This window comes from Anneissia japonica, unplaced genomic scaffold, assembly GCF_011630105.1.
Source record: "Anneissia japonica isolate Jap-2015-1 unplaced genomic scaffold, ASM1163010v1 scaffold287720_len810639_cov167, whole genome shotgun sequence".
In the NCBI taxonomy this organism is placed as follows: Eukaryota; Metazoa; Echinodermata; class Crinoidea; order Comatulida; family Comatulidae; genus Anneissia; species Anneissia japonica.
Genome location: NW_022736945.1, coordinates 482,817 through 503,841, shown reverse-complemented (window position 1 = coordinate 503,841; position 21,025 = coordinate 482,817). Strand labels below are relative to the sequence as shown.

General features: G+C 34.7%; 1 protein-coding gene across 6 annotated transcripts in view; it reads right to left on the bottom strand.

Moving 5' to 3' along the window:
- The window catches only part of LOC117116976 (receptor-type tyrosine-protein phosphatase epsilon-like), a 51,084-nt gene that overhangs the window by 16,816 nt on the left and 13,243 nt on the right, over positions 1-21,025 (bottom strand). For 3 of the 6 annotated variants that reach the window (XM_033261137.1, XM_033261139.1, XM_033261140.1), the window contains exons 6-11: positions 19,198-19,509; positions 17,458-17,739; positions 2,921-3,005; positions 1,850-1,962; positions 1,250-1,338; positions 177-267 (exon numbers count right to left, since the gene is read on the bottom strand). In XM_033261137.1, the coding sequence (XP_033117028.1) occupies positions 177-267; positions 1,250-1,338; positions 1,850-1,962; positions 2,921-3,005; positions 17,458-17,739; positions 19,198-19,509 (972 nt within the window). Of the gene's footprint in view, positions 1-176; positions 268-1,249; positions 1,339-1,849; positions 1,963-2,920; positions 3,006-6,122; positions 6,156-7,871; positions 7,915-8,505; positions 8,666-11,131; positions 11,282-12,052; positions 12,159-12,952; positions 13,152-13,964; positions 14,020-17,457; positions 17,740-19,197; positions 19,510-21,025 lie in introns of those variants that run through there. The other 3 variants (XM_033261141.1, XM_033261142.1, XM_033261138.1) reach the window with 3 other exon arrangements.

Sequence of the window (21,025 nt, the reverse complement as noted above, 5' to 3'; positions counted from 1 at the left end):
CGCTGCGAGTTATGGGTTATGCTCCTACCTTTACCTATCATCTCAACAACTATCATCAAATTACCAACGCCAAAATTTCCACCACCCACACTAATAGCACAACAATTGAAATTGTTGTCATTACCATAACTATCTGTGCGACATGCCATCACAATGTCGCCCTCAATGGTACTTACATGCCAGAATATTGATGTATCTGTTCTTTCCCTTATTCTCTGCCATATTACTAGCTTCTGTTGTAATAACTCTCGATGACTGTGGTAAAGACTGTTAAATAACAAAACCAAAATTAGTCATAAACAAATTCTAAAACATCATCCCTTTGTTGTAGAATAATATATGAACCACCAAAAAGCTGCACACCCTAGGCGATCTAGCCAACATACCACACTGAAATTCTGTTATAACCAAATCCCTTCATTTCACTGCCTTTATAGAGGTTTGATGTATTGACCACTAGGGTGTTGTCATCCTTAATAAAAAATAGCTGATTTCTTCATGTATGTTTAAGGGTATAAATAAAGGTAAACATCAAAATTCATAAAGAAAGTAAACATTATACCCAACTACCAGAAAAGCCTATCAAAAATCAATTGGAGATTAGCCTAACTATGTGGGGCAAACATTAAACAGCGGACACCCTCATTTTGGCACACTAGCCTGTCATTAAAATGTTCGTCCTGTACCAACGTGCATTGACTAAATTTTATGGTGTCAATTAAATTGTATTTAATTTTCTAAGTGTGCAAACCATTAAAAAAAAAGCTGAAAAATTGGAGGACTTAGTGCTCTATAGTTAATCAGTGTCCATTAGGCTAGGGGGCAATGTTGCTTATTGTTGTGCAATACATAATTTTATCAAGGATCGAATCTATTATCCTGGAAATATAACTAATACACTAACTTAACGACATATCACCATGGAGACATATCATATCACAAGCATATAATCAACAACATTGAACACAAGAAGGAGAGACAGAGATTTCCATGCTGTTGGTGCAACGTGCACAAATCTGCTCCCTACACGAAGGCGTTTCTCAATACCATAAATGCATCTTGGTTGCAAACAAGAAAAGAAGGGTCTACTGTACCATGCTACCACATTATATTGAAATAAAAAAAAAAAAAAAAAAACCAAACACCAGAGGGAGGTAAAAAGAATAGAAGGAAGCAAGACCATTTGACCAAGTGGTTTTTATCATGCAAAGCAAGACATGTGGTGCAACTCGTGGGCCAGTAATGTCACCTTGTATTCCTGATTAAATAGTTTGTCGCCATCCCTGTGTTTTTCCTCGAAGGTGGGCTGAAGTCTCTCTACTGAGATAGCTGGATATTCTAGAACAAAACAAATAAAGCTTAACTTGGAAAAGGAACAGAGACCAGTATACTGGCATGAGTATACTGAATATGTTACATTCACTTACAGAATTATTAATTATATATTACAGGCATATTTGGCTGCTTGTTTTGAACTCAACTTGCCAAAAGCATACAAGAAAACTGTATCATGATCAGTTATGCAGAAAATTTTTAATGTTTTAATCATTTCTTTTGCATCCAACAGCAAGCAACCTGCCAATCACTGCATGAAACAATGTTGGCTTTATAAACTAAGTCTCTTCATCAGGCTGGTATTAGAAGGCAAGTCATGGGAGCATCTTGGATATAAACATGGTCTTCCACATTTATCTTACACCTATCCTAACCAAATTTAGAAAATTTTAATTGTATACCATCATTACTATTAACTTGGAGGTATTATAGTATAATATAATTAAAATTATATATAAAAAATGAAAGACAAAATACTTTGTTGCATAAAATAAATAATTAAAACAACACAAACCTTGTAAGTATCCGGTGTTGTCCCTACTCCCAAGTTCAAGTGGACCATCAAATTGTTGTCGTCTTCCACTACCACTACCAAAGAAACGTTCTCTTAAATAATGACGTCTATTTCTGCAAAGAACATAAAGAGCAATTGTTTTTAATAAAACTTATACAAGTTATATAAACATACATACATATATTTAGTCATGTGTATATATACATATCACATTCTGTATATAAAACACTATGTTCCTATATTTAAGGACGGTTTTCCTTGGGTGGTTATATTTTATAGGGGTTTGGTAATATGGGATGGTGATTGGGGAAAAAATGGAGAAAACTAAGGACTAAGGTAAGGACTGGGGACTGTGTGTTGGCAATGGAGAGAGGAAGAATAGTAGAAAAAAGCGATGGGAAACGCGTGCGAGAGATCTATCTATCGTCCGATAAATACAGGCCATTCTGAAGTGAGGGTCATCGTACTTGCTGAGGCACGGACTAACTTGTACAGTAACTTTCTAAGGGGTCACTTCGTGGGTGAGCTACCCAGTAAACCGGTACCAGCTATTCTTGTCTAGCCACCAGTCTGTCGACCAGTACACATTGGTAACCCCCTACTCATCTTGAAAGATATACTGGGTTCTTTATAGTGCACATGAGCCAATTGTACACTGGACCTACGGTTTATAGTCCTTATCCGAGAACACTGGTTCCACCTCCAGAACCATAGGCGAGTGTGCTGTTGGATCCAGCACCAATATTATGGCTGTACATTGCCGCGCCCCTGCCTTAACCCCTCAGGCATTCAACTCAATATATAGGAGCAGATAGAGAATAGGGATAGTGGTGATAAATTTAAGATTCGAAAAGTGTATGTGGAAATGTGAATATGGGTTGGATAAGGAGGTGGTAAGGAGGTGGAAAAGTGGTTGGGGGAAGGGAATGAATCTAGTGGGAGTGTGAAATAGGAGTGGAAAGTGGAAGGGGAGGTAAATGAATATGGAGATTTCATGCATATGTGCATGTGTGTGTGGTCCCTTTCTCAACTAAATATCAATAAAGTAACACTAACGGTTGATATACTTACATGGACATAACCGCCACAAGAACAACGACAACTATGACTAAGATTACAACAATTGAAACCACAACTATCATTCCTGTATTGTTTTCTGTTGATGACAATTTCAAGAAAATAGAGGTAAAATATCAATGTAAATTGGATTTTATTAGCATTAAATTGTAATGTCGTGTATTTTTAATATCATATATCATTATTACTCTATCATTTCGTGTTTATAATTATTACTATCTTCATTGTTATCTTTATCATAATACTGTATTTAAAATTTGAAGGTTTGCATGGCAAGTCTCAATAACAAAATAACAAATTCCCTCACAGGTGTAAAACTGACTCTCACACAAGTGTACAAGTAACTCTCACACTGGTGTAGAACTCTCACATAGGTGTACAATTAACTCTCACACAGGTGTACACTCTCACACAGGTGTACAAATAACTCTCACACAGGTGTACAATTAACTCTCTCACACTGCATGAAGTTCAACGGAGAATCTGACACCAAACACACACTGCACATGCACAGTTTATTTTCTAAAACTGTACGTCCATCTCACACTGTATCAAGTTCAGAGAATCTCTCACAAAATATACATACAATATACTAATTTTTCAATTCTCTTTACAAATCGATATTGAACTCTCACACATAATATGCTTCAAATCTCACTCAAGACACACACAACACAAACTATGATTGTTGAGTAGAATTTTCATATCACTTCAAAAATAGACGTTTTGTAGAATTTTGGGAGAGTGTGGAACTATCAAACTGTACATAAGGACTCTAATGTTGTTCTCTATATCACATAAATCTATGAATGCCAAGTAGAATTATCATATTGATTCCTATTGGTCTCCCTAGCTGTGATGACAAGAAGGAGAACAAAATACTGGATCCTGTATTTTGTTGTTCTTCTTGTCATCAGAGCTAGGGAGACCAATGGGAATCAATGGTAACCCCCTTTTTTGACAAGTTTACTATTGCAGTAGTATTTTATCATAACTTTGTTTATTAAACAAACACTTCTGAGTTAAACTTGGTCTAGGAAACCCCCTTCCTATGAACCTGGTTATGGGCCTGAGTATACTTTCCTTACTGTTCATACATATTCTATTCCTATGTTGATCAATCCTGTGCCAAATGTGATGTTATTCAAAAAGCATTTGTGGAATGAACATGGTAAATCATCCAATCCCGTAAGAGAGAGATAAAAGGATTGTTAGCTAGAGAGGCAAGAGTGAAGGGTCAAAGAATGCCCAGAACATTGCAATCTGATGATCTACCAGTTCATAACTTACTTACCCAAATTAGGAGAGGTTGCTTTTGGAGAACATGCCCAAACTAATGACAGACGCAAAGGTCAGGGGTTGGAGCCTTGTCTCTCCCAACCCAGGAGTATTACAAGTGGGTACCAGGCATGGTGAGACACTAAAGGCCACCTCAGACAACATTGTACGACGCAGCCCGATGCAGTCTGTTGTTGTGTCAGGTCTGTGTGAGTTAAACGCAGACGCGATGATTTGCGTCGAGAGCAGTCGCGTCGTAGAATATTAAACATGGTGTCATTATTATTATTATTATTTCGTGCCATAAACATAACTTTTCTTACCTCAGCCCCAACAGTTGTGGGGCTGTGGCGAGTGGACATTTTGTTTACGCAAGACTCAACCTGGAACCCCTCTATTTCGACTTCCTGGACCCGCCACAGTTGGAGTATCATTTCCGAGCTACATAGAAGGGTAATGTTTATCCATCGGGGAAAAAGTGAAGTTTTCGTCGGGGAACCCATATCAAGGATAACCCTCATAATAAATAATTCATTGAGGTCGTAGAAGCAATCTGGACTTCGACTTTGTTCGAAAATCTGTGGTGCGTTCAAGTGGAGGGGGAAGGCTAAAATGTTCAATTTTTTTTTTAATGGCGATATAAGCAAAATTATATTCAAATTTTAAGTCTGAGAGTGTAATTTCCGGCCATCTAGAGGTGCCATAATCACAAATTTTCTTACCTCAGCCCCAACAATGGTGGGGCTGAGGTGGTAAAGATTCTCCATCTGCTGAAGTACCCAGTGGCGGATTCAAGGGGACCCAGCCGGCCTGCCCCCACCCTCCTAAATTGTTCAATAAAAAATGGATATAAAGATAATTATATTCAAATTTTATGTCTGGAAGTGCAATTTCCGGCCATCTAAAGGTGCCATAATCACAAATATCCGTAGCTTCCAAGGGTCTTCGCCCCCTGGACCCCCACCGGGGGATCCACCGGGGGCCGTTGCGCGGCCCCCCAGCCTAGATGCTTGCTTCGCTCGCATACTTGACCTTATGAAATGGCACCCCTACTTTCAAAAACGTTCCGCCGCCGTTGATGCTGTCTAAGCTGGCCTTAGCTGATTCCTAGTTGCAACAATATGCAATTCTTCATCTGGGAACAATGTGTTCCATAGCAGTTTGATACAAATACAATAAACAGGGTGATTATGTGTTGCAGCATGTCATTTTGGCACAATGCATTAAAAGCGACTGATGTATTATATTTTGAGGCCCATGGAAAAATCACCTGCTTATGTCCAGGAAAGACCTGTACAATCAATCAGGCAGCGTTGGGTATAATAAAGGTATCAATATGTATGTTTTTTTAATTATAGGCTTGAAGAGTTGCTTTCAAGAGGGCTGCGTTAATTATCAAACTTCCGTTATGTAATAACCCCTTCCAACTTCCAAGTCACAATCATTTTAGTGAGGCTATTAAGAGAGTACAAGAGAAAGATGCAAGCTATTATCAAAAGATTAAATGAAATTATGCAAACCATCACAATTCAATATTTTGTCTGTTCATCTCCAGTTCCAAGAGTGTAATTGTGGTACAATGCAGAGAATGGAATATAAATAAGAAAATAAAAGACTTTTCAGACATAATTATTAATAAGGTAAGCTCAATCCATCAAATCAAAAGCAACTCTTAGTTGGTTTCAGGAAAAAGTGTGTGTTAATATATAATTATAGGTTGTTATAAAATACAGTACTGAAATATTTCAACATGCTGTGTAAACAGTTACAATACCAAATAAAAAAAAATAACACAAAATATTGTCATAAAGATGCAGTTAACTGGACATTCAGTCAAACTTGTAAACTCATTTGCATATTATGAATATTCATAAATCTTCATTCCAAAACAAGCAGACAATGAAATTGATAGACATACGTGGCAATGATCCAACTGATCTTCTATACAATGCTATTGTTCAGATCATAAAGATAAACAATCAGTATGTAAATTATATGTTTATTGTTGCCAGCTCAATCAATTTACACATGCTTATTTAAATAAAGCATAATATACTATATTTTTATTTATTCATTTCAATGGTATTTAATGAAGATAGCCCTCCCCTAAGCCTGGGGTGTCACTGTCAGCTGATGTTAATGGTCCCCTTTAAGAAAATAAAATACATTTAGCAATATTGATCCTATAATTAAGAACGGAGCATTTTCCTTATGAGCATACAAAGAATAATAAAAAAAAAAAAAACAATATAAAAAATTTGTTGAGAATTATATCATAATTTCCCTACACCTATGCTAAATTATTAAATACACACATAAATTAATTGTCAAAATATCAATTTTTTGTTTACAGTAATTAAATCACAAGATGGATGTGAATAAAGCACATAAAACAAATGATTTATGGCACATGTAGCTTAATCCCATTATTGTATTATTATATCCAGGGCTTTTGGATATACAGTTAGGATACCGGCATTGGACCTAAGCTAAGAAAACGGTACAAACAGTTTTACCTAGAGGAGGTGAATCGGTATCTTGGGCCACAAACTGGCCGGTTCACCACAGAATTGGGAACATCGGTGATCGCCCAAAAATGTCAGGTGGCGTAGGATCAGAAATCTCAGGCCTAGCATGTCTAACCAATTGGGGAATGTAGCTTAATTTATTTCTGGTCGCCTCGAAAGCGGCAGCGAACGCAGTTTGGCCATTTTTTTTACCTAACACAATCTCGCTCAAGACCCAGCACCTGAGCCGCTCGCGATTGATGGAGACATGCGAACGTGACTTATATGTTTTAATAATAAATAATTATAATAGAAATCTCTCGTGTCACAACTTGTCAATCAAGATTAAACCATCGCAACCAAACAACTGCAGAACCTAAATGCAGATTTGAAAATTTGTTACTTGACAGATAATAAAACACAATTAACACAAAGTTTCAGACACGTTTATTTCATAAACTATTATGAATCCATTTTATAGTACATATTTATGATTTATAAACTTAGCAATTTATACATACAGTACTTTTTAAAGCACTTAATATTAATAGTAATATATATATACATTAGAAAGTACCTAAAACTTGTTTTATCAATAATAATGTCACCATACATCTACTCAGGTATAAGCTCAATTCATTCACATATTCATAGCTCTATCCAGCCTATCAAATATTATTTGACAAATACATGTGACATGCCCGGGTTTTTTGGGTTTTTTTTGGGAGGGGGCCAGCCCGGTCCCCCTCCCTCTTTTTGGAAGGTTAAAAAAAAGGAAAGAGAGAAATAGAAAAAAATTATCGCCCAAAATGCCTCTGAGGTTATTTTCAGGTGTCTAGACCACAAAAAGTTCCCCTTGGTGTAGTATTACCTTGAGTTTCTCCACTTTCGGCTCACACCCCTTTTGGACATCTCTGGATCCGCCCCTGTATATTCTCATAAACATAAAAAATAATCAATCTTCTTTCAACAGTAGAAGTACTTGAATATATAGGCCCATCCTCCTCCTGTCATCCAATTACTGCCAATGATGTGATTTCATGGTGTAATGTATACTTAAGTGAGCATGGAAACATTAAGCCATAACTTGGACAAATCAACGCATAACACAAATATCAAAAATGTAAGAGGAAATTATAAAAAGTGAAAAATGTACTTACTTCCTGTTTTAACTGGGTTAATAAACGGACTAGATGAATATACCTGGAAAAAAAAATTTAAAAAAATAAAATATATATATATATATATATACATATATATATATATATATATATATATATATATAATGTTTTTTTTATTTAAATATGCATCATGGTACCTCATTTTGTTGCTTTGGTAGTGAAGTTGTGTTGAGTTGCAAAAGAAAAGATATTTGAAATTTAACCTATGACCTTTAGATTTGGAAGACAAGGACATTGGTCAATGCTTGTGTGTTTTGCAAATATAGCAGCTGTTACACACAAAAATGGCAGTAATGCCCAATAAAATGGTGGAGGTTGCTAACTATGCAGCAACAGTGTACCTACAGGCTAAGGGAGTGTGGGAGGGGTTTTGTTCTTTAACATCAAGGTCAAAGTTTTAATCAATTCCTTCAGCAGAGGAACTTTTTCAGTCTACACTGCTGCATCAAACTACTGGTATCACACCAGAGGGAGAATTACAATGAAATTCTATAAACTGGGGATAAGTTCCTTATGAGCCTTAATAGCTCCTGAAATGATTTACCTTTTTTGCTATGTAAATAAACATTTAATAGTATTTATTTTAGAAACATACTTTTGAAAAAAATCTTACCCCTTCACTAACATACGCTCGAAGGAAAACCGTGTATGTTGATTCACTTTCCAATTCTCCATTATTGCCAACACGTGGGTAAGGTACAGATCTACGCTGTCTAGCACTGGATGGACATTTAGAACTCTCTCCACTACCGATGGTCATTTCTTCCTGAAACCTATTTGATAATAAAAAAAAAAGCTTTGTCTACATAGAGTAATACAGTGATACGTCACGATACTATGTGATAATACTTTCAACCGGACGCCATTTTCTACACTGACACATCATTGTACCAATTTCTAATGTAATTATTAAGATGTTTTATCTTACGTTTTCTTTGTAAATTTTAATTGATGAATAAATATGTCTTATAATGCGAGCTTTTGTGTTTTTAGTACATTTTGATGGTAAAATATTAGATTTTAAAATGCCTATTCCAGAAAGCCTATGAAGTCATTCAGGCGTAATGAACGGTAACCACTGATATCATTGTTCTCTCCACAAACAATGGTTGGTTCTTTAAAAATATTTATTATAATACTATAAATTATAAATAGTAATAAAAATAATGACAATAATTACCTATAACAATAATTATGTCGACATAATTAATGTCGAAATATTGAATCCCAACACGATGGCGTATATTTCAATACTTGGAGTATGTATTATATTTTCCTAATAATTATTATCAATAACAATTTCAACTAGAGTGCATACTTCTACCATAATACTTTGATTTTCTGCTTTTGTGACTTTTCCCTTTGACCTTTTTACCCTATACCTCTTCCTTAGAGCAGTATCTACTGCTTTACACAATAGACTGAATCAGTCGCCAAAGCTAACTGTATACTGGGCCATCAAAACATACTGCTAGGTGGCAGATTTTCTTACACAATAACTATAATAATTACTACTTTTGCGCTACACAGAAAAAACGTAGCCACCAAGCAGTGTAATAATTTTTCTCCAGTATAAAATGTTAAAATCTTTGAATTCTGAAAATTCATTGGTGATCCGCATCTAGTGCGGATCACCTCTTGTTATTGTCGGAGATCTTCTTACTTCATCATCTTTTTTAAAATTCTACCTTTCCTTCCATTTTTGTGCGCACGATATTTCAAATTTGCCGCGAGCAAGGCACATGCGCACTTCAACGAACATTTGGCTTGGCCTGGAATAGTCACAAGGTTTTCAATGTGCTCAGTCATACGTGACGTCATCTACGCGCAATCTTGCATTTTTACATTATCGATCATATCAGACTAACCAATTGCCATTTTGAAATCGTATTAAGTGAGCATTAACTTCAGGTTAATGTTAAATGTAATGTACCCTAATTTTACTTGTACGCTTCATAACGTGTGCGTATGCGTGCATCAAAATTTCAAAATCACTTTTTGACTAAATGAGAGTATGTTTCAGGCCATTCTGAGCATTTCAACATCTTTCAAATTTTTGGCGCCGTGCGCGCATTTTTCCGCGCACAGCATGTACGGAAGCTGGACATTTAGTTTTTTTACATGTTTTGGGTTCCTGACACTGTATTCACATATTTCCATTCTTTTTTGGTAATCTTAGGGCCAATAGCAATGTTGTACGCATGCATATAACATACTAATCCTTGTGCGTGTTTTTGTCGACATAGAGCGAAAATAGGCCAAAAGTATGCCTATTTTTCATCACTTATAGCTCCCTAGGTCCCTAGGTGACCCCCAATTTTTATTACATATTCTGAAAGCACGAGTTGTAGATATGATTTTTTAGATCATAATGGCTGATCGAACATTGTGACGTCATCATATTGCCATCTGAATTTGAAGAAACTGATTATTATCTGTGATGTCATTTTTGAAAATACGAATTTGAGAGTATCTCACTTATCCTTGATCGATCGTCTCCCAACTTTGAGTATGTTATAGCTTAGACAATTCTCTTTCATATATGTGACTTCCTTTTACATTTTGATGACATCATCATTGTCAAAATAAATGTTTTTTCTGACCCCCTAATCTTTCTTTCTTTAAAACTTTGATGACCCCCATATCATCCTAACCAGCTGTCATTTCTGAATCATATTTAATGGTCATAAACTTCAGGCTAATGTAGAATGTCATGTACCTTAAGTTTTTGTGCGTCATAACGTGCGCGTCAAAATTTATATATGCTTAAAATTATGAATATATTTAATCCATTATAGCTCCATAGGATGAAAGGGGGGGGGGGCACCACTGGGCGCAAGTAGTTTTATGTAATCCCCATGCGCACATCCACTAGATACACCACTGCCACTGTTGAAAGAAATATAATTACGCTAAAGTAATTGAATATCACCTCCTGATTCATATCACCTCATTTTTGAGCTAGCAGCACCCCATCCCCGCCACCATTTTTCAAAGCCATTTTGGATTTGACTCAGGTAAGTTCAACTGTTATAAATTTATATTAAGAAAATATAAAAATTAACAATGAAAACCCAATAATGATGATACTTATAAAATCATTAATTACAATACTTATAAAATCATCAATTATAATAAAAATAGTAGATTTATTAATAATAATTTATATTTGAATGAATGCTCTGCTTTATTTAGCTTATTTTATTTTACGATTTTATTTCCACCAAGGAACAACTTACTCCCCAAATGCAACAGCAACGTAAGGCACAAATAGTTGGTTCTTAGCTTCGTTGTAAGACTTTAGCTTTGAGTCTGGGTATTCTGTGTCTGGATTCATATTTTCTACATTATAACCAGCTTTCAACTGTACAACAATTACTGCATAGCAACTGCAAGAAATGATATAAGATAGCTTTTGATTGAGAACTTAAAACAAGAATGTAGGACAGATTCACACATGGGTGTCCGTCGTCACATGCATTTTACTTTGAATCAATTTCAATTTTCTAAGTCACACCAATGTTTAATCTAGCCTGAACATAAATTAGGCTGACGATCTTGCTCGTACAACATTCAGACATACGCGGTTAAATTAACATGACGTCTTTACATTGTATGTTGTACGTCGTTGCAAATGTATTCAGTATTGTGCTACACATACATGGTGTACTTTCCAGATAAAATTGCCTAATGACTAAGATCTTATACATAAACTTCAATATTTGTTATATATGTTTGTTTAATAACTGATGTCTTTACAAGTTCACCGTATTAATGTATTGTAAATTTAGTAACTGTGATTTTATATAAATTTCATAGTGGCAGAGCTAGTGCATCAAAGATGTGTTTGAATATTATTGTAATGTACTAGGACTAATTAATATGAATATTGTTGAATGAAGGTTTAAGAGAGTGACTGTGAACTCTACATCAAATTTCTGGTTTCCTGCATGATGCCCACAACTGCAACTTGCCTACCTGTACTGTAGAAGAAACATATTTATTCCTGTTCATGTACAGTATTCTTCATTAATGGTTATTACTGTGACGCCACCCAAACAAATGGGATGAGATGTGGTTGGAGATGAACCCTATTAATTATTTTTACCATGTATTAATTAATATGGGACAGCAAATTTGAAACAAAATGTAGCAATTACCTAATAGGCCCATTCCGGTCAGAAGGTTTTTCCAGTGTTATTTTAAAAGAATCATGCTTAACCTCTGCATTGGTTGGTTGTGCTGGTGTAGCTATTTCGCTTGGCCCTAAAGATAAAAGTCAACAAAATCTAAGATTGCATTAACAAAATATATGAACTGAATTGGTACAAATAATTGTTATTTTTTGTTATATTGTTATTATTTATTTGACATTGTATACGAAATATCCAAACCAAAACATGTAAAAATGCATAAATATATTTCATATAAAACATAAGAACTAAAATTATAAACACATGAGCTTGTTTATAAGACTGTTCCTAATTTGTTATAGTTACATAAAACACTCTCAATCAACAGTAATTTGTTATTGTTTATCATAATTTTTTTATCCAAACAATTATCTGAGCATAGAGGGTCTATACCCTATAACAATTTTACATGAGATAAAATTGAATTGTATTTATTTGGTGTATACACTCTGAAGAAGACTTATTTTCAGTTGGGTCCTTCTAGTAATAACTGAGCAAAAACAATCCCTAAAGCCGGTTACTCACTGCATGTGACGGCGATGCGACGAGTAACGCACGCAAAGACACAGACCGGAACAGATTGTCTTTTTAATGATGATCTGTTCAGATTGCTACTGACAATCAGTAGAGTGAGTGTTCGGCTTTACTCTTTTCTAGAGAGTGTACTGCATTCTTTAACATGCACATTTAACGTGTCATGTGACCCCTTAATAGGGGTACTCCTATTAAGGGAACACTTTTCTTTGATGCTGAAGGTATCCCTAATAGGGATTCTACTGTATTTTAAATTTAACTTGTGGGAGCTGTGTACCAAATAATAGACTCTTAATTAATTTATGACTCAACTCCTGAAAATAGAAAACTTACCTGCTGGAGGTGTTTCGCATGTTGCTTTGTCTGATTCTGGTCCATCTGATATTGTTGTACCTAATACTCTTACAGTGTACACTGAATAAGGGGTATTTGCCGGAATATCCAATGTTAGACTATTAACATTCTCGGTTTGCATACTGTCCTCATCGTCAATATGCTCTTGATTATCTTGAGGGGCTATAGTGTAATTAGCCTGTAATCATAAAAAAAAGTTGCTGTGACAATAAATATACAATCAATAATAAAATGTTAATACGAATTGAATTGCTTTTTGGGTTTTCTTTTTATTTTGTTTTCTTTTCTATTTTGCTCTAGGGTTTCAAAGACACTTTCTATAGTTCAAACGGATTCTGTATGCCCAGCAATACTAAAGCCACCAAATGGTAGAACACATAAAACAAATGCATGCATAATCAATACTTGACTATTGAAATTCTTATTTATCTGATTTTAAAGTGACAAAGTTAGATTCAGAAGCAAACAGGTAATGTTCAAGGCTTTTGAACTTAGCAGGAGGTACTCCAGGAGCTTCTCTGCAAACATGGAACGCAAGAAGGAAGTTATTTCTACGATGTGCTCAGTGAACCTGTGTCAAACAGGTGGTGCCTATGGAGATTCTGAAGCAAAGAAGATTTGATCAAGGGAGATGTACTTTTTGAAGCAAACAAGGTGTTCAAGTACAATCTGAGACAAACTGGAGATAGTTGGGGAGGACATGCTTTCCGAAGTAAACTAGAGGTGCTCAAGTACCATTCGAGACAAACAGGAGATGATCAGAAGAGGAGGTAGTTTTGAAGCAAACTACAGGTATTCAAGTAGCATCTGAGACAAATAGGTGCTTCGTCAACATGGGGGAACTTCTTAAGAATATAATGCTCTGGGGAATCTCAAGCAAACAAGGGAATACTGAAATGTCTAAATGCATAAGTAGTGTTAACACTTGCAAAGTACCCTTTTAGATACACACCAATGTCTTACATAGTACATTACAATTAATATTACTTACAGTGTATTTTCTAATAACTCCATTGAGTTCTGCTGGTGGATTCCAGGTTACTGTGCATATATCATTCTCAATCTTATCCTTCTTTTGATATACTGCCTCTACATCTGTTGGGGCTGAAGGAGCTGGAGGAGTAAGAAAATTTTTTTTTTAAATTATTATTTTTTAAAGATGGCAGAACAGATGATATACAACTGATAAAAATGAGTTGCATAACAACAGGAGCAGTTGATATTGCTGGTGTGTACTAATTCTAAGCTATAGTTCTAAGATCTCCTTAATTAAATGGGCCTAATTACATTCATTAGGCCAGCATTATTTTTCTAGCCTAGGATCTCCATACATATATGCTCTGACATATTTGTGATAGTACATATGAATAAAAACTTTCTATTAACAAGCCTGTACTTTTAAGTTCTATAGCATTTATATGATCCTTAGGAGAAATGGTCAAATGTATCACACACTTCTCACAAACACTGTATATTCTAGATCTTTTTTTTTCCCAAAGGCATTAGTATTGCCAATGAATGTTTTTTTTTTTTTCAATAGGTATCAATCAATTCTTGTTATCTAAGTGTTTTGTCTAATTTTGTTAAACAATGAAGCAAGAAGCATTTCACTATGTCAGCAATGGTAAATTATAATGTGAAATAAGTGAATGAATTAATGAATTAAAGTAGTTAGGCTACTGAAAGTAAGTTACTGTAGTAACACAGCAATTGTCATACAAACTTATATTTCTGATAAACTATACATGAATGTTGATATGAATTTATTTCTTCCACAATGTATTATTACTGTGCTATATATTTTAAATATTAGTTCGAGTTATTATTCTCAAAGGCAAGATAGGACACAAGGGCTGATAATCTTAAACATGTCTCATTATGGGCTTTCCTACTTGTATATGTAGTCATACTTGTATCCCCACATGGTTAAGCCTGGGCTACCTTCTTCGATCATATATTTTGTCTCTAAGAGGGCTTCAAGAGACATAATGTGAATTAGGCAGTAAACACACAGGCCAAATAAAACCATGAACAGTTAGTTGAAAAGAATAGCTAAGAAAGAAAAATAAAATGCAAATAAATGAAAGATAATAAATCATGCTATGGCAATGGGAAAATTATAAAAACAGAAAGTTTTTTACTAATTATAATTGTAGGTATTTTTTTTTAATTCTTAAGATTCGTAAAAATATATAACATAGCAGAACTAAAAACAAAACAAATAAAATTATTTGAAACATACCAATTCCTGATCTGATGTTAGTAAGATTTTAAAAAAGCAGATGTAATGCAGAAAAACTGCTTAGCTGTGTTTGCTTTCCATGTAGGTTTCTTGTGATAATATGTCCAATGTTTAATATCATGAAATCAGGCATCGATGCAAGAAGTAAATGGGGTGGGATATTAAATGCAAAGGTTAGTCAACTACAAAATTGCAAACATTATTAACCAGTTAAGCTTAGATGCAACGTTATACAAACATTTGTTCTTTTTTTCAGTTTTTCCAGCACTTTTTGAGAAAACTTTGTTTAATTTATCTCACTCATCTTCTTACTCTCCATTTCTACAACCTTTCTACCCATCTTCTATTTTTGCAGTCCTCCTACTCATTCTCTATCGCCACAGTCCTCTGTTTTCAAAATCTTGCTACTCATCCCCTATATTCACAGTCTCCCTACAGAGATTCAGTCGTAGAAAACTAAGGAGGCTGGGTGATAACAGTGTACTTAATTAGAGTGGAGTATAAGGATGGACAAGAAATTATCTGGGTTAAAACTTCAAGGCTGGGTGTGGCCCCACCAACCATAACAGCATCCCTACTTCTACTCATCCTCTATTTTCACCATCCTCCTACTCATCCTCTATTTCACAGTCCTACTCATCCTGTATTTCACAGTCCTACTCATCCTGTATTTTCACAATCTTCCTACTGATCCTCTATTTCCACAATGCCATTTTTAAAAACATTTCCATCATTAAATTAATTATATATTTTATTTTACCTCCCATATTTTATATTCCAGTGTTAAAGTAACTTTTAAAATAAGTGCAATATTTCTACCTCTCCAATCACATCTAATTGATTCATATAAATGCTTGCAAATACACCACTGTTTTAACATTTCCAACCATGCCCCACCCACACACAGACTGTGCATAGTGGCTTTTGTATAGCCTTTTCACACCAACTCTCAGTCATTGCTTAGTTTTCCAACAATCAAGTCTCACTTTCAATTCATACCAGTATTTCCCTGTTTGGACACCGCCGATTGAAGCAACTCAATCGAAAAAACAAATTATATCCACATGGTGTACTGCAAGCATTTAATATATTATTACTTTGCCAAGCAGACCTTCAAACAATATCTTAATTAAGTTCTATGCACCGTTATATGATGAGCAGTGTGGGTTAATTTCATGCTAATAATGATACATAATTGATGATTGATAAAACTACTTATTGATTGTTACCAGTGTAAGAATATTACAAAATGTGGGCATAAACATGCACAATCATATACCCCTTTTACACTGCAAGAAAAACTCCGGACACAACCCAGGATTTTGCAACAAAAACTCCCGAGTTGTTGGTGTAAACGTCAAAAAATGTCACCCGGCTTGCTAAACATCCCGGATCAATGTCCGGGACGCATTCAGCATTGGACAACCCGGGTGCATTCTGGAGTTGCCAGCACTGAATTTGATTCCGGAATTAGGCCTTACCTGGCGCCTACCGCAGCCGTGGTCAAATAGGCATAAACTTTGCTTGGAACAGGCTAGGCCTAATCACTTTTCAAAATTAACCCTCTGCGCTCCGGTGTAGACTTGATATCAAAACTTTTAATTTATTTTGCATAATTTAAAACAATCTACAGATACATTGTTTCAATATTGACAATTGCAGCTTCGTGAGGACGAAGAACTCGAGCGAAGTGATGATCACCATCGCAAAAAAATTGAGGGCGGTATTTAAACCCAAGTTCGTTGCCGGTATAAAATGGGAGCAATTCAAGATTAACCCGGACTTTTCCGTTTGGATCGCTCCGGAATTAACACGTTTATTCTGCCCTTGGCAGTGTAAAAGGGGTAATAAGTTGTGAAATGATGATTCTGGCTCTAGCATCGCCTGAATGCATTACCAACTTTCTTTCATAATTTAACTGTATTATTACACCCAAATATGGCTACCATGAATATTGTTAATGAATGCTGTCATAATCTACTCCATCATAATCAATATTATCAAAATTATTACTTATTCTAAAATAAAGGTCTCCCATTAATTAATGAATTAAAAACCACCTCATATCATATTAAAGACCACCTCAAATTAAAAAAAAGACCACTTTTCTGTGGTCCTACAAATGTCTTTTATCCTTATTATTCTAATAAGAGACCAGGAGGGGCACCTGTAAATAAAAATAGCAATAAGTTGCTTTTATTTTCATTCTACAACTACTGAGATAGCTGCTGAGTGTACTTACCGGCTTCATCAGTTCGTTTGGAAGTTGTTTCTTTATCACTTTCTCCTATAGCATTAGTACAGAATACCTGTATATAATAATCGGTGTAAGGCTTGAGGTCTGTTATTGTGTGAGAATTCTCCTTTTCAGCCACTATAGTTTTAAGCATGCTTTCACTTTCCTCCCTGTATTGAACAGTGCATGTTTGAATTGGACTATTCCTTTCATTTCCTCGGGTCCATGTAACAATGATTGTTTTGTCTGTTGATGTTACATCATTGATTGTTACAGGGTCTGGTTTTTCTGAAGAAAAAAAATCATCAGTCATTTTTTTATATTTGCATTAATATAAAATAACATAATACATAATTTTTTTTATTTATTTCAATATTTCAGGATAAAGAAAAACAACAGAAATCACTCCAAGAATAGGCACAGGTGTTAAACACTATCAAGTTTAGTAGCTTAAAAAAATTAATACAATACATATACAGAAATTATTAAATTAATTACTTACAATTTATTCAACTATTAATTCTAACTACAAAAATATAATTTACTAGCAATTCCTTAAATTCCAGTTAATTATCAATTACAACATATTATACAGATTAATTATTTTACCTAACTACTGTACAAATATATAATTTAATAGATTTGTTGAGGGGACAAATGTTTTCCTAAGCATGAACAAAATGTAAAATTAGACTGAAATTTGATTTTTTTTTTGTTCCACACAAAAAATAAATGCGGATGAATTTTTCATGTTTGCGATCTACAGTCTCTGAATTTGCCTAGAAACAAAGAATTCGTTGAGAAAAGGGTAATATTCTATGAGAAATAGTGTGTATTTCTCATTTTTTTATTCTTTTGCGTCAAACTAAAATCTATGCCAATATTTTTCCATGATTTATAAAAATTGGAGTAATGCATATGCACCTTTCCTAAAAAAAAAAAATCTGTTTTTAGTGAAATTTTGCCAGGAATGGATCTTTAAATGCAATAAAATGAATATAAAGCACACAGAATGTTATTTTGTCGTCAATGAAACTGTAAAGTAACATATATTCACATTAAATGCATTAATGACACATAATAACATATTCAATTCATAAAACAATCGATACACTGAATAAAAAAGAAGTCCTAAAAGAAAATAAAAAGACCAGTAAAACATCATGATTATACCGATAGTTCTAGGAAGGCCCTAATTAAATACATCACCTTTTAGGGTTCGGTAAAAAATATCTCTCTGTATTTTATTTATATAGTCCACGACAATATCATGTTTGATTTGCTTAAGCAAAGGTTAGAATCAGCAATCTTACTTTTAAAGACTGAATATTTTACCACTAATATAATAGAATTAATGGCAGAGGATCTGAGTGTCTGTTTAATGTTGTGAATAAATCCAAGTCCTGGGTATGATTTTATGGAGTACTTTTACAAATACTCTGAAAAAATGAAATAAATATTTGGATTTGAATTAGGTATGCAATTATAAAAAACTGCTTTTTGAAGATAAAACCTGGCTAAATTTCGTGGGGCTGGGCTTATTCCAGAGGGACTACAGTATATAAAATAGAGATGTGTACCACCCATGGATATAATGTAACTTCTGACCTTAGATGAATATTTTAAAATCGTCAACAAGTTCATCAACCTTATTAACTACGTACATTGTTGTTCACATTACATTTATATTCACTGTTGTTACTCACATTACATATATATAAAACAAAATATAACCTATATACTAACCTAGAACAGTTATACTGAAGGATGCAACACCTTCTTTAACCTCATTAACTAGTTCGTTCTCAGCTTGGCATTCGTAACTACCATTGTCACTTCTTGAAATATTATATACAACCAGTGTACTATTTGTTGTAAAGATCATGCTTTCTTTATTTTCATTTTCAGAAATTGTGTACTTTGTTCCCACCAGTCTATTGGAGTTTCTGATCCAGGTGATATCAACTTCAGGATTCCCCTCTGCTGAGCAGTTAAACGTTAAATTATCTTGCAGTCTGCCTTGGGCGCTTTGCGGTCTTGTTACAAATTGAGCAGGGACTGGTAGAAAAAAAGAAAATTCATATGCATTAGTATTACTTTATATACGATAAGACGACTTTTATTTCCATCAAAATTCAATAAAAACAACATTATGATAATAAATGAGATATGGATAGAGGAGATACAATAAAAAGCAAACAGCCTGTAAAATGTTGTATCACCTTGACATAAAAATAGTTAAGCAAATTTATAACACGAACAAAGACAAACTCATACCCAACCAGGATGGAAACATAAAAGCATGAAGTAAAACAATTGGGAAAAATGCATAAAAAGAGATTTAGAAAGCAATGCAGGTAATGAATTTGTTTTTACAGTGAAGTGGTACAAATACATATTGTGAATACATACTGTATCGTACACATTTGAAACAGGTCATGTGAGATTGATTTAAATGACTATTCCATGGTTATTTGAATATTAGTCAACAAACGTTGAATAGTACTTTTCATCTCCAGGATGACAAAAATCTGAAACGCAACACGACGCAAGCGAGAAAATTTAGCCTAGCATAGTCACAACCTGCACGTCAACAGGAGTTAATCATTCAGTACTTCTCGCGCTCCGCCAATAAAATGGCTGGTCCATTTATTACTGGTTCATTTGTACTCTGACCAAAGAAGGGTTTGGGGAATTACTGAACGAAATTGATGCCGAATAAAAAAAAAAGGCAATAAAATAACTATGCAGTAACTCACAAAAACACTGTGACTGCAGAGTAAAGAAGATATGATGAAGATTTTGCTGTCCTGAGATACAGCAGCCTAGGCTAGGCCTACTACATCCCAGGGCCTACAGGGCAAGGTTGACTTATATATTGATATAATGGAGAGAGATACAGAAGTGTATAAAACAAATAATGAATGTTTCTCATTTGTACAATGGCATATTTCATGAAGTGAAAGACTGGATGTTCTATTCAATGAGGTGTAACATCCAATCTTTCACATTATGAAATATTCTACCCCATTGTACTTATAAGCATTCACTATTTGTATATTATATTTTATAATTATTTATTATTTTATTTTTATATTGTTTTAATTATATTTTCATATTTTAAAGGCATATAAAAAAAACCCAGATATAGCAAGCTGGAAAATCTGACCAAGAATTAAAAGCACTCCCCTCAAATCCACCTTTGCCAGGATTCGAACCAGGCACTTCTTCGATCATATATCACAAACACCATAGCCACCATAAAAATTGTGTAGTAAATGAAAGTGGCTGTATTAATTGAAAGTTTATATGTTGATTGATATAGCACTGTTTGCCAGTGATGGCGCCAGGACCTGCCCGACGGAGGGGCTACAGGCCCCGACGGAGGGGCTAGTGAAGCGAATCGAGTTTCACTTGGCTGGGGGCCAGGGGGGGCCGCCCAGGTTCCCCCCCCCAGCGCCACCACTGCTGTTTGCTAGTATTTCTATAATAAAGAGCTTTCAATTGCCAGCAAAGGAAGACCTAGAACAAATTTATCTGCAGACGCAATGACATTGAATTCTTGTTATTTTCA